Source organism: Ovis canadensis, chromosome 25, assembly GCF_042477335.2.
Source record: "Ovis canadensis isolate MfBH-ARS-UI-01 breed Bighorn chromosome 25, ARS-UI_OviCan_v2, whole genome shotgun sequence".
Lineage (NCBI taxonomy): Eukaryota > Metazoa > Chordata > Mammalia > Artiodactyla > Bovidae > Ovis > Ovis canadensis.
The window spans coordinates 22,404,600-22,417,341 of record NC_091269.1 but is presented as its reverse complement, the minus strand read 5'-3'; the positions used below and the strand labels follow the sequence as shown (position 1 = coordinate 22,417,341).

General features: G+C 42.2%; 1 protein-coding gene across 9 annotated transcripts in view; it reads right to left on the bottom strand.

Annotated features, from left to right (window-relative positions):
* DISC1 (DISC1 scaffold protein) overlaps positions 1-12,742 on the bottom strand; it is a 488,958-nt gene that overhangs the window by 213,353 nt on the left and 262,863 nt on the right. For 8 of the 9 annotated variants that reach the window (XR_011253159.1, XM_069572613.1, XM_069572618.1 and 5 more), the window contains one exon: positions 10,730-10,918. Coding sequence is in view for 7 of the 9 variants with exons in the window: in XM_069572613.1 (XP_069428714.1) it covers positions 10,730-10,918 (189 nt within the window). In the remaining 2 variants the exon portion in view is untranslated. Of the gene's footprint in view, positions 1-10,115; positions 10,919-12,742 lie in introns of those variants that run through there. The other variant, XR_011253160.1, reaches the window with a different exon arrangement.

Here is a 12,742-nt window from a genome sequence, read left to right as displayed (position 1 = left end):
ATTCTGCGAGTCAGGGTACAGCCCCATGAAATGAATAACCCCTCCTGCAACCCTGGCCAAGGGGCTTTCTGCCAGGAACTGTGGCATCCCGCTTACCACCATTTTCAGCTTAATTTTCAGGAGGGTGTGTATGAGTGTGCATGTGTGTGCACACACTAAGGTCATCAAAAGCCCTGAGTCCAAGTGAAATGTAGACAGAGACTAACATAGGCGCTGGTTGACAAGAATGTTCCAGAAAGAAAGCAGAACACTTGTCAAGTACTTAAGATTCACATGGACCCACCTTATAACATAGAACCAACTTCCTGCTCCAAACAAATCAGCATGTCAAAAAACTACCTGCTGCAATTGGGTATGAAATACTATTAAAATTGTCACTCTATTCCCACCTAGGGGCTCTGTTGAGGAAATATTGTTATAGGAGTATAAAAAACAAATGGAGGGGCTTTCCTGGTGATCCAGCGGTTAAGAATCTGCCTTGCAATGCAAGGGATACTGGTTTGATTCCTGGTCCAGGAAGATCCCACATGCCTTGGAGCAACTAAGCCCATTTGCCACAACTACTTAGCCTGCTTCAGTGCTGCAACTACTGAAGCCCCAGCACTCTAGAGCACTTGCTCCTCAACAAGCCACCACTGTGAGAAGCCGGGGTACCACAACTAGAAAACAGACCCCCTTCACTGCAACTAGAGAAAGCCTGCATGTACAGCGACGAAACCCCACCACAGCCAAAAATAAACAAATAAATCTCTGGGGAAAAAAGCAAATGGAGATACATGTAGAAAAAGGAGTAGCATCAGTGAGGATTTCTAAAACTAACTGCATGGATAAAAATGGAAAAAAGAAATCAGAAGTGGACACTAGGTCAAGACAAATACTGTTTGATTCCACTTACATGAGACACATAGAATAGTCAAATTCATAGAATCAGAAAGTACATTGGCAGATGTCAGGGGCCAAAGTGCAGGGAACAGGTATGAGGAGTTAGTGTTTAATGGGAGGACAGGGGGTTTCAGTTTAGGAAGGTAAGAAATTCAAGAGTCTGATGATGAAAAGTTGTACAACAATGTGAATAAATGTAGTGCCGCTGAATGGTACAGTTAAATATGGTTGGAACAGTACACTTCATAGTATGTGACTTTTACCACAATTTAAAAAAATATTTGAGAGTCAATTAAAAAAAAAAAAAGGAACAAAATTGGAAGGAATCATGGGAATTCAAGACCAGAATGGACTAGAGTAACCAGTGATTTCACCTCTTGCAGGAACTGTCTGAGTCATTCTGGAACACAGAGGCTTTACTAGGGGCTTCCCTGACAGCTCAGCTGGTAAAGAATCTGCCTGCAATGAAGGAGACCCCGGTTCGATTCCTGGGTTGGGGAAATCCCCTGGAGAAGGGATAGGCCACCTACTCCAGTATTCTTGGGCTTCCCTGGTGGTTCAGATGGTAAAGAATCCACTTGCAATGCGGGAGACCTGAGTTTGATCCCTGAGTTGGCAAGATCCTCTGCAGAAGGGAAAAGCTACCCACTCCAGTATTCTGGCCTGGAGAATTCCATGGCCTGTATAGTCCATGGGGTTGCAAAGAGTCAGACACAACTAAGCAACTTTCACTTTCACTTTCTTTTCAAATGATACTGGAGATTATCATACTAAGTGAAGTTCAGACAGAGAAAGACAAATCCCATTTAATATCACTTACGTGTAAAATCTGAAACAGGACATAAACTTCCCTGTAAAACAGAAACATGATCATGGACTTAGAGAACAGATTGTGGTTGACAAGGGGGATGGGTCGGGAGAGGGATGGAGGGGGAGGTTAGGGTTAGCAGAGGTAAGGTTCTATGTATCGAATGGATAAACGACAGGTCCTACTGTATAGCTTGGTGACTATATTCAACATTCTACGATAAACCATAATGGACAGATATAAAAAAGAATACATATATGCGTAACTGGGTCACTTGCTATATAGCAAAAATTAATACAACATTGTAAATCAACTATACTTAAATAACAGAATTTAAATGATGGAGGGGTGGAGAGAAATGAAACAGACACCTGGCTTTGCCGTGACTTACATCAAACACCTGGGAAGCAGAAAGAATTTATTCATCCAACCTCACACTGTGATGCCACACGTGCCAGATGAGACACAGATGATGGAGAAGCAACAGAACTGAACTGAGGCCACCCACAAACTAACACAGGCTTCTTGCACTGTTGTGGAGAAGCCTCCCAAAGGACTTATCATGATTATTTAATAAAAGAGGAAGGAAATTAATCACGAATTTCAAGCTTAGAATTTTACAGCAAGAGAGTCTGAAGGGAAATAACCATACTCACAGTGATGTAAGAATAAACTGGAAAGAAGAAAAGTATGGAGAGAAACTAAAAAATGAAAATGTGTATTTAACTGGGATTCTGATAACTTAATAAGATGATTAGAGATGTGAAAGTTCAGCTCACAGAAAAACCTGGGAAAAGAAATTTTCAAATTTTAAAGAAAGTTTTTCTCCAAAATATTCATATTATACATAGATTCAATCTAAACAAATAAAGATTTCCAGTTAGAGAGGCAGACATTAATAAAATACTTGCCATATAACAAACTAAGTTCCTTCACCTTGAAATACTGCAACACTCATCTGGTTCCCAGACAAATAGCTCAGGCTGCTCAGTCATGTCTGACTCTCTGCTACCTCATGGACTGTAGCCCACTAGGCTCCTCTGTTCATGGAATTTTCCAGGCAAGAGTACTGGAGTGGGTTGCCATGTCCTTCTCTAGGGGATCTTTCCTGACCCAGGGATTGAATTCACATCGGTTGCGCCTCCTGCACGGGAAGGTGGATTCTTTACCACTCCGGCCACCTAGAAATCCCTGTGATGCATCTACAGAAAGGGGTCTCTAACCACCCCTTCCAGAGAAGGCAATGGCACCCCACTCCAGTACTGTTGCCTGGAAAATCCCATGGACGGAGGAGCCTGGTGGGCTGCAGTCCATGGGGTCGCTGTGGGTCGGACATGACTGAGCGGCTTCACTTTCACTTTTCACTTTCATGCATTGGAGAAGGAAATGGCAACCCACTCCAGTGGTCTTGCCTGGAGAATCCCAGGGACAGGGGAGCCTGGTGGGCTGCCATCTATGGGGTCACACAGAGTCAGACACGACTGAAGTGACTTAGCAGCAGCAGCAACCACCCCTTCAGGTTCCAGGGACTTAGAACCACTGATGTCAGATCACCGGAAGATCCTATATTTAAACTCAATTAGCCTGAGGCCTTCCTAATTGACTTCCATCTAATTATACGTTAACAGTTTCTTAACATTTGGAGGAACTTAAAATTTGAAGGAAATTTTGACTCCCTCAAAAATCTGCTGAGTAACTGGATCTTTTTGTGGAAAACAATGTACAGACTCGCAGATCTGAAGTCTGTGCACAGGTTCACAGGCTTCCCACGGACTACTGCTTTCATCTGTTTTTTTTTTTTTTTGTCAGAAATGGTTGGTAGCAGCTTTTTCATTTGCTATAAATCTACTCATGAAGACTTTCCATTACACTCTCAAAAAAAATCACCTTTAAGGATTTAACACCACTCCATATTCCTGAAAACTTCATGCTTTAAGCTACTTTTGAGGAGGACAGATGATGTTTTATTGGTCTTTTTTGCTCTGGCTTCTAGGAAGTTCATGATCACATCATATTCTCAACCGAAATAATTAACACTCATCACTTACATTTTCTTCTGTCTCAAATTTTCCATTATATTTCCATTATATTTGTTAATTTTTTGTGTCCATCTTTGATGTATATTTATATAAATTCCAATTTTCCATTTCTTCCCCAACCCCTTCCCCAAAAAGACAGACTTTATTCCCTGTTCTAATTTTTCTTGAAAATTTCACCTAAATATAGATAATAAATGTGGAAAAGGAGTGACTGCCTATATATGCAAAGCCTGTTAAATCACATGATCTATAAACCAAAAACTTTTTCTTTTTTTTTATAATTTAATTATTTTTTTATTTTTTTTTTAAATTTTAAAATCTTTAATTCTTACATGCGTTCAAAAGCTTTTTCTTAAAGTGATTTACAAAAGATGTTTCACCAGTGGACTAAAGAGTTAAAAAAACTGGTATCTCACTAAACGGCATCAAACTTCCTTTTATTACCTATTTTAGGAGGTAGTCCAAGAAGAAGGGTAGGATTATGTGAATGTGGCCTTTCTAGCCTAAAGGAAAAAGTAGATATTAGACCCAAACCATAATTGAAAAGTTGAGCCAAGTCCACTTTATCACCTTTAAAAACTGCCCCTTATCTGACTTCCTCTTCCTCCATACTCACTGAAAGGCCAACAGATGAGTTTAGTCTGGACACAGCCAGCCATCACTCCCAGAAAAAAAACACCATTTGACACCCGCACTGAGAATTCTTTCACGCATTTCACAGATCCTACGTGGACTCCTGACAGCTCACTGGGCCACAGGCGCTGCCGGATTTTTGAGCTACATCTGTAGCATCTTTTCTACTCGGGCAGCTGGCATAAAGTGGGAAAATTCATTACCATGCTAATGATGTCCTATTTAAAATTCTGGCCCTGATTATTCTGTGATTAAATCTCTCCCCTTGACATCTGCTTCCTTTATATCCAAGTTACAGTATGAAATCAACAATATTAATAAAGGACAATACAGATTACCAACTTATACACAAGAGAGAGAAACACGGTTCTGTAAATCCCAGGGTTGTCTTTTTTTCTGAAAAACAGACGTAGCAAACTTAAAAATGTTACTGATTCTTTTTCATACCACTCTCCCTTAAAAAAAGAAAACACTGAAATCCACAATAATTAAAGGTCTATAGTTAATTTCCACAAGTATTCAAAGGTTGAAAGACAGATTTAATCTATTTACTGCCCCTAAAACTGCTCAGACTTCATATGCGTTCTCCTGAAGTCTTAGGAACCACTGATTGGGTATAAGCACCCAGGGTATTCCTCCCCTCTTTAAACAGACTCTGTGTCACTGTCTCCCTGCCCCCAAGTACTTTGGCCTACTTCAGTCCTTCTCATCACATTGTTCCGTCTGCTGCCACCCCAATCTGTACATCCAACTCGGACAACTCAAGCATCTTCCATGAAAAACTTTAAAAAACTTTATCACTGCCTTAATTAGACTGGGAGATGAATTTTAAACATTTGAAAAAAAAGAAGATCCAAGGTCTGGGTCTGTGAGTCAAAACAAGGGAAGAAAGGACTAACGTTTCTTGTCAGCATCTGGCCCCAGTAAGTGAACAAATATTTATGGCCTATTTACTGTTTTTAATGACATCATGGGATACTGCCAACAACAAAAATGAAACCTAAAGACCGTGCTTTCACCTCAGTGGGCTCACAGTTGAACCAGAGACACGAGATGTAATGACATTGTAAGTGATGTAGCAAAGCAAGTTCATCTGCGATGCGCCATCACATACACTCTCCCCATCATTAAGAACCCTCTGAATGACAGAGATTGTTGATTATTCGCTAAGACTGCAGCTCTCCCCTTCCGCTACAGACACAGAACCCCCCGACTGGATGTGGACACACACATGGCTGGGTGAGCCTACCTAGAGCCGACATCACAGAGCCTGGGTCCCTGACTGTTGCGACCACTAGCATGCACACATGCATGGAATCTAGAAAAGTGGTACTGATGACCCTATTCACAGGGCAGGAACAGAGACGCAGACACAGGGAACAGACGTGAACACAGTAGGGGAAGGAGAGGGCAGGACAGATTAAGAGAGTGGCCCTGACATGTACACACTGCTGCTAAGTCACTTCAGTCGTGTCTGACTCTTCGCGAGCCCGTGGACTGAAGCCTACCAGGCTCCTCCGTCCATGGCGTTTTCCAGGCAGGAGTGCTGGAGTGGGGTGCCATCGCCTTCTCCATATATGCACTACCATGTGTGAAACCGGCAGCTAGTGGGAAGCTGCAGTGCGGCGCAGGGAGCTCAGCTCAGTGCTCCGTGACACCTCAAGGGGCAGGGTGGGGGTGGGTGGGATAGGGTGAGGCTCACGAGGGAGGGGATACATGTATTCTTATGGCTGATTCACGCTGTAGGGCAGAAAAAACACAACATTGCAAAGCCATTTCTACAAACAATTAATGCTGGAGAGGATGTGGAGAAAAGGGACCCCTACTCCACAGCTGGTGGGAATGTAGACTTATGCAGCCATTATGGAGAACAGTATGGAGATTCTCTAAAACACTAGGAATGAAGCTACCATATGACCCAGCAACCCCACCACTGGGCATATACCCTGAGGAAACCACAATCCTATAGGACACATATACCCCCAGGGTTCACTGCAGCTCTATTTACGATAGCCAGAAAATGACGCGACCGAGATGTCCATCAACAGATGAATGGATAAAGGTGTGGCTCATACATACAGTGGAATATCACTCAGCCGTAAAAGAACAAAGTTGAGCCAGTTTGACATATGGAATCTAGAAGAATAGTACTGATGAACCAATCTGCAGGGAAGGAACAGAGACGCAGACGTAGTAAATGGACTTGTGCACACAGTGGGGGAGGGAGATAGTGGGAAGAATGGGGAAAGTAGCACCAACATATATGCACACTGTCATGTGTGAAACAGCCAGCTGGTTAAGACTGGCTGTGTAACACAGGGAGCCCAGCCTGGCGCTCTGTGATGACCTACAGGGCTGGGGTGACGGAGGGGAGGGAGGCTCAAAGGTGGGGGACGCAGGTGTAATTATGGTTGATTGTTATATGGCAGAAACCAACACACTTGTAAAAAAAATGTTTTTTAATAAAAAAGAAATAAAATAGGAAATAACATATAGAAAAAAATTTTAATATATAAAAAATCTGTTTTTAAGAACACTACACATTGCTCATTTTTTAATAGTCTTACTTTAAGATGTTTTATCTAAGATTAATGGCATTGAAACATGTATAATATCATATAAGAAATGAATCGCCAGTCTAGGTTTGATGTGGGATACAGGATGCTTGGGGCTGGGGCACTGGGATGACCCAGAGGGATGGTATGGGGAGGGAGGTGGGAGGGGGATTCAGGATTGGGAACACGTGTACACCCGTGGCAGATTCATGTTGAGGTATGGCAAAACCAATACAATATTGTAAAGTAAATAAATAATAAAATAAACTAAAAAAAAGAGTCAGCTCACGGTAATACCTGCAGTAGCACATTGGTTAAGTCAGTTCAGTCGCTCAGTCGTGTCCAGCTCTTTGCGACCTCAGTCGTGTCCAGCTCTTTGCGACCTCAGTCGTGTCCAGCTCTTTGCGACCTCAGTCGTGTCCAGCTTTTTGCGACCTCAGTCGTGTCCAGCTCTTTGCGACCTCAGTCGTGTCCAGCTCTTTGCGACCTCACGGACTACAGTACATCAGGCTGCCCTATCCGTCACCAACTCCCGGAGTCTGCTCAAACTCATGTCCATTTAGTCGGTGATGCAATCCAACCATCTCAGTAATGTGCAGAAGCACATTACTTCTTTGTATTTGCTCTACATTTAAACTTGAGCACAGAGCTCACTCCAGATTTTTAACTCTCAAACCCAACAAAGAATATGGACATTGGTCTAGTTTAACATCATATCAATGGATAAAAGCTTCACTTTACTAAGAATTTATTTCTTTGTCTCTTACACTCTCACCAACCAAAGATTATTAATTTGGTTCACCTAACGCCAAGTCACCTTAGATTGCTTAAAAATTAGCTTTAGCCTGTAAAGCACAAGGAAGGGCTACCCAGGTGGCTCAGTGGTAAAGAATCCACCTGCCAAAGCAGCAGCTGCAGAAGATGCAGTTTCTGTTCCTGGGTGGGGAAAACATCCTGGAGGAGGAAATGGCAACCCCCTGCAGTATTCTTGCCTGGAAAATCCCATGGACAGAGGAGCCAGGTGGCTACAGTCCACAGGGTCTCAAAGAGCCGAATATAACTCAGTGTGCGCACGCACACACAAACACGAAGCACAGGGAAAGGGTAGCTGATTCAGCAAAATCCAAGGATAAAACATAAAGAATGCCTTCACAGTAATGAGCCATCTGCAATTTAGAATCATCCACGGTAACAATCTCTCATTCCATTTGTTTATGTTTTATTCATCATTTTGAAAATACTTAGTCAAGTGACAATGATGAGATTCAAAAAGTACCGCACAGCTTTTTTTTTTCTTAAAAAAAGAGATATTAATGGCTTTCAAGAGCTTAACTGTTCAAATGAAAATATTGCTGCATCCTATTATGTATAGGATAGATAAAAAGATCCTACTGTATAGCACAGAGAACTATATTTAATATCCTGTGACAACCATAATGGAAAGGAATATGAAAAAATGTACATATATATATATATATATGAGTCACTTTGCTGTATAGCAGAAATTAACACAACACTGTAAATTAACTATTCCTCAATAAAGTTTTTTTTAAAAAAAGAAAATATTGCTGAACTAAATTTGTCCAAATTTGTTTTCATCTTTTCTCTGAGATATAAATTTCCTGTTTTGCGCCAAAAGTCTTAGGATGGTAACATAAGACATCTCATAGTTTTCCTTGTTTATATTTTTAAAATTTTAAAACAAATTTATAAAAATTTATAGCAAAATTTATTTAACTACAAAATTAGACCTACAATAACATAATAAACTGCAGCATTACATCTTGGAGGAACACATTGCCATTTCTCAGAACTATAGTTATATACTAAGGCTCAAATGCACAGTGTCTAATTTACATATTTGGCAAAACACAAAGCTCTGACCTGCAAAAGTGAAAAAAAGATAAGGCTAACTTAGAGGTGTCCACTGCTGAGAGGACACAACAGTGGCTGACAGCAGCACCTGTCGTTCAGATAACTACAAAGGAACCTCTCTCTGCAAAAGTTAGCAAGCCTTTAAAACAAAACGTATTAGCAGTGAAATGACACACCTATTTCTATTAGCTGATTTCATATTTGTTTGGTTTTAAATACTAATCTTCATTTACTTCAATTTGTGGAGTATTTTCAAATAAGCGTGTTAAAAGCGTTAGTCACTCAGTCACATCTGATTCTGCAACCCCATGGACTATACCCAATGAGGCCCCTCTGTCCAGGGAATTCTCCAGGTAAAAATGTTGGAGCAGGTAGCCATTCCCTCCTCCATAGGGACCATCCCAACCCAGGGATCAAACTCAGGTCTTCTGCATTGCAGGTGGAATCTTTACTGTGTGAGCCCCCAGGGTGAACCTATTTCAAATCTGGCTACCTAATACCTTCATCCTTATTTCTTTTTATTTTAAAAAAGTTTTTATTTTTACTTTATTTTGCTTTATAATACTGTATTGGTTTTGCCATACATTGACATGAATCAGCCACGGGTGTACATGAGTTCCCAATCCTGAACCCCCCTCCCACCTCCCTCCCCATATCATCTCTCTGGATCATCCCCGTGCACCAGCCCCAAACATCCTGTATCCTGTATCGAACATATACTGGTGATTCGTTTCTTACATGATAGTATAGATGTTTCAATGCCATTCTCTCAAATCATCCCACCCTCTCCCTCACCCACAGAGTCCAAAAGTCCATTCTAAACATCTGTGTCTCTTGCTGTCTCACATACAGGGTTATCATTACCATCTTTCTAAATTCCATATATATGTGTTAGTATACTGTACTGGTGTTTTTCTTTCTGGCTTACTTCACTCTGTATAATAGGCTCCAGTTTCATCCACCTCATTAGAAATTTTTTAAACAAGTATACTTTATAAATATAGTTCTTTATTAGTATGAATGTCATTCATTTATCTAGTAAACATTTATTTAGGAAATATGATTTACTAGTATGAACTTTGCCTTCCAACAACCTCTAGTTCCCAAGGGAAGGGCAAAGGTGTATGCACACACACACAATCTCAGGATCTTAATAAATTAATGCAATTAATCTGTATCACTTAACCAGCTTATGAGATGGATAATCTATCATCTCATTTTATTGGTGAAGAAATGGGTTTCAGCATCTATTGTATTTTAAATTTTCTCCCTATGATTTCATTCTGTATATTAGAAACTGAATCATCAGAAACTCTTTACTACTTTTTTTTTTAAAGAAACAGGTTTGACTTTATTAATTTGGGCTAAACCACAATCTGCTGAAACTATCCCTCAGAGTGAAACTTCAAGGTGACCTCATTTACTGATAACAACTAGACAAGAAGAGACCACAAGAACAGTTTAACTCTTCCAACAAGCAGATACTTTGGCCAAGGCAATGTCTTCTGCATCTGCCCCTTCTTTGTGGGCAGCTCTCAGAAAAGCCCACAGAGAAGAGGCACTCCATGGTCTCTCCTTGGTTTTCCCAGAGCCAGCCTGCTTTCGTGTACGACTGTGCAAGCCAGAAGGCCGAGCCAAGGAACAAAAGGGAGATAATTGTCAGCCAGAAAATTCTCAAGACCTGTGCCAAGGGGGAGATTGCCTCAAGCAATCACAAGGCCATTAGCAAACATAGAGTAGAGGAGGAGGAAAGACAGGAAATGAAAAGGCATCAGATTGATAGCAAAACAAACGCTGAAGAAATTGTGCCCTATTTTCTAGGGCTCCTGGCAACAATATCCTGTGTGGCTCCAGGACAGCCTTCACAGTGAAGGGTACATGTGAACCAGTACAATAACGGCACACATACTGCATCGGGCAACCATGCGACCACTTACCATAGGCAGCTCTCCCCTGGTCCAATTCTTGCCTGAGTCTGCTGTAATCTTCTTTCACACTTTCCAGCTTTTGGACGTTCCTGGAACTCAGTACCAACAGCTTGTGGAGAAGCCCCTCCAGCCCTTCCCTCTCCAGCGTTAATGATCTGATCTCCTCCGTGAGCTCCTTGGCTGTACAGAAATGGTTTCCTGCAGCGCATTGTGGGAGAGAAGGAGGGGAAAAAGCATTAGAGCATCCCTACACACAGAAGACTCAGCCATGGCAAACAGGTACTAACAGTGACAGTCCCGTGGACTGCAAGGAGAGCAAACCTGTCCGTCCTAAAGGAAATCAACCCCGAATACTCATTGGAAGGACTGACGCTGAAGCTGAAGCTCCAATACTTTGGCCACCTGATGTGAAGAACTGACTCATTGGAAAAGACCCTGATACTGGGAAAGACTGAGGGCAAGAGGGGAGGGGGCGACAGAGGATGAGATGGTTAGATAGCATCACCAACTCAATGGACACGCGTTTGAGCAAACTCCAGGACACAGTGAAAGACAGGGAAGCCTGGCATGCTGCAGTCCGTGGGGTCGCTAAGAGTCGGGCATGACTGAGCAACTCAACAACAACAACCATGTGAGGCAAGGAAACTGGAATTTGCAGCTGTGTGAAGGAAATGGCAGCCCACTCCAGTGTTCTTGCCTGGAGAATCCCAGGGACGGACGAGCCTGGTGGGCTGCCATCTATGGGGTCGCATAGAGTCGGACACGACTGAAGCGACTTAGCAGCAGCAGCAGCTGCTGCTGCTGCATGAACGGCCTCTGTGGAGGAATCGGGAAGCACGCTGACAGTCCTTTTTAAACTGGAGAAACCTCTAGTCACTTTTCCACCTTTTCTCGTGGTATTTTGTTTCAGAGGTTCCATTGATTAATTCATGTCCTTCTGAAACACAATGACACAAAAATGTCCCCATGAAACCCAGGGAAGCTACATGGTATCACTCCATTCAAACATCTAAATGTCAAAGAGGTGAAATATTACAGTCGGGTGGAAAGGGATTGGGCCTTGGAGTCAAACTAGACTGAAATTCAAACCATACTCCCCTGGTAACTCAAACTGTATGACCTGGAGCAAAAAAGTTAGCATATGGAATTTCAGGGCAAACTTCTTACAGAATATGATTGTGCTAATATCAATAACCTCAGATATGCAGATGACACCACCCTTATGGCAGAAAGTGAAGAGGAGCTAAAAAGCCTCTTGATGAAAATGAAAGTGGAGAGTGAAAAAGTTGGCTTAAATCTCAACATTCAGAAAACGAAGATCATGGCATCTGGTCCCATCACTTCATGGGAAATAGATGGGGAAACGGTGGAAACAGTGTCAGACTTCATTTGGGGGGGCTCCAAAATCACTGCAGATGGTGATTGCAGCCATGAAATTAAAAGACACTTACTCCTTGGAAGAAAAGTTATGACCAGCCTAGATAGCATATTCAAAAGCAGAGATATTACTTTGCCAACTAAGGTCTGTCTAGTCAAAGCTATGGTTTTTCCTGTGGTCATGTATGGATGTGAGAGTTGGACTGTGAAGAAGGCTGAGCGCTGAAGAATTGATGCTTTTGAACTGTGGTGTTGGAGAAGACTCTTGAGAGTCCCTTGGACTGCAAGGAGATCCAACCAGTCCATTCTGAAGGAGATCAACCCTGGGATTTCTTCAGAAGAAATGACGCTAAAGCTGAAACTCCAATACTTTGGTGACCTCATGCAAAAAGTTGACTCATTGGAAAAGACTTTGATGCTGGGAGGGACTGGGGGCAGGAGGGGAAGGGGACGACCGAGGATGAGATGGTTGGATGGCATCAACGACTCAATGGACGTGAGTCTGAGTGAACTCCGGGAGTTGGTGATGGACAGGGAGGCCTCGCATGCTGCGATTCATGGGGTCACAAAGAGTCAGACACGACTGAGTGACTGAACTGAACTGAATACCTGCATTAGAGATGACTGCAAGAATAAACCTGAAAT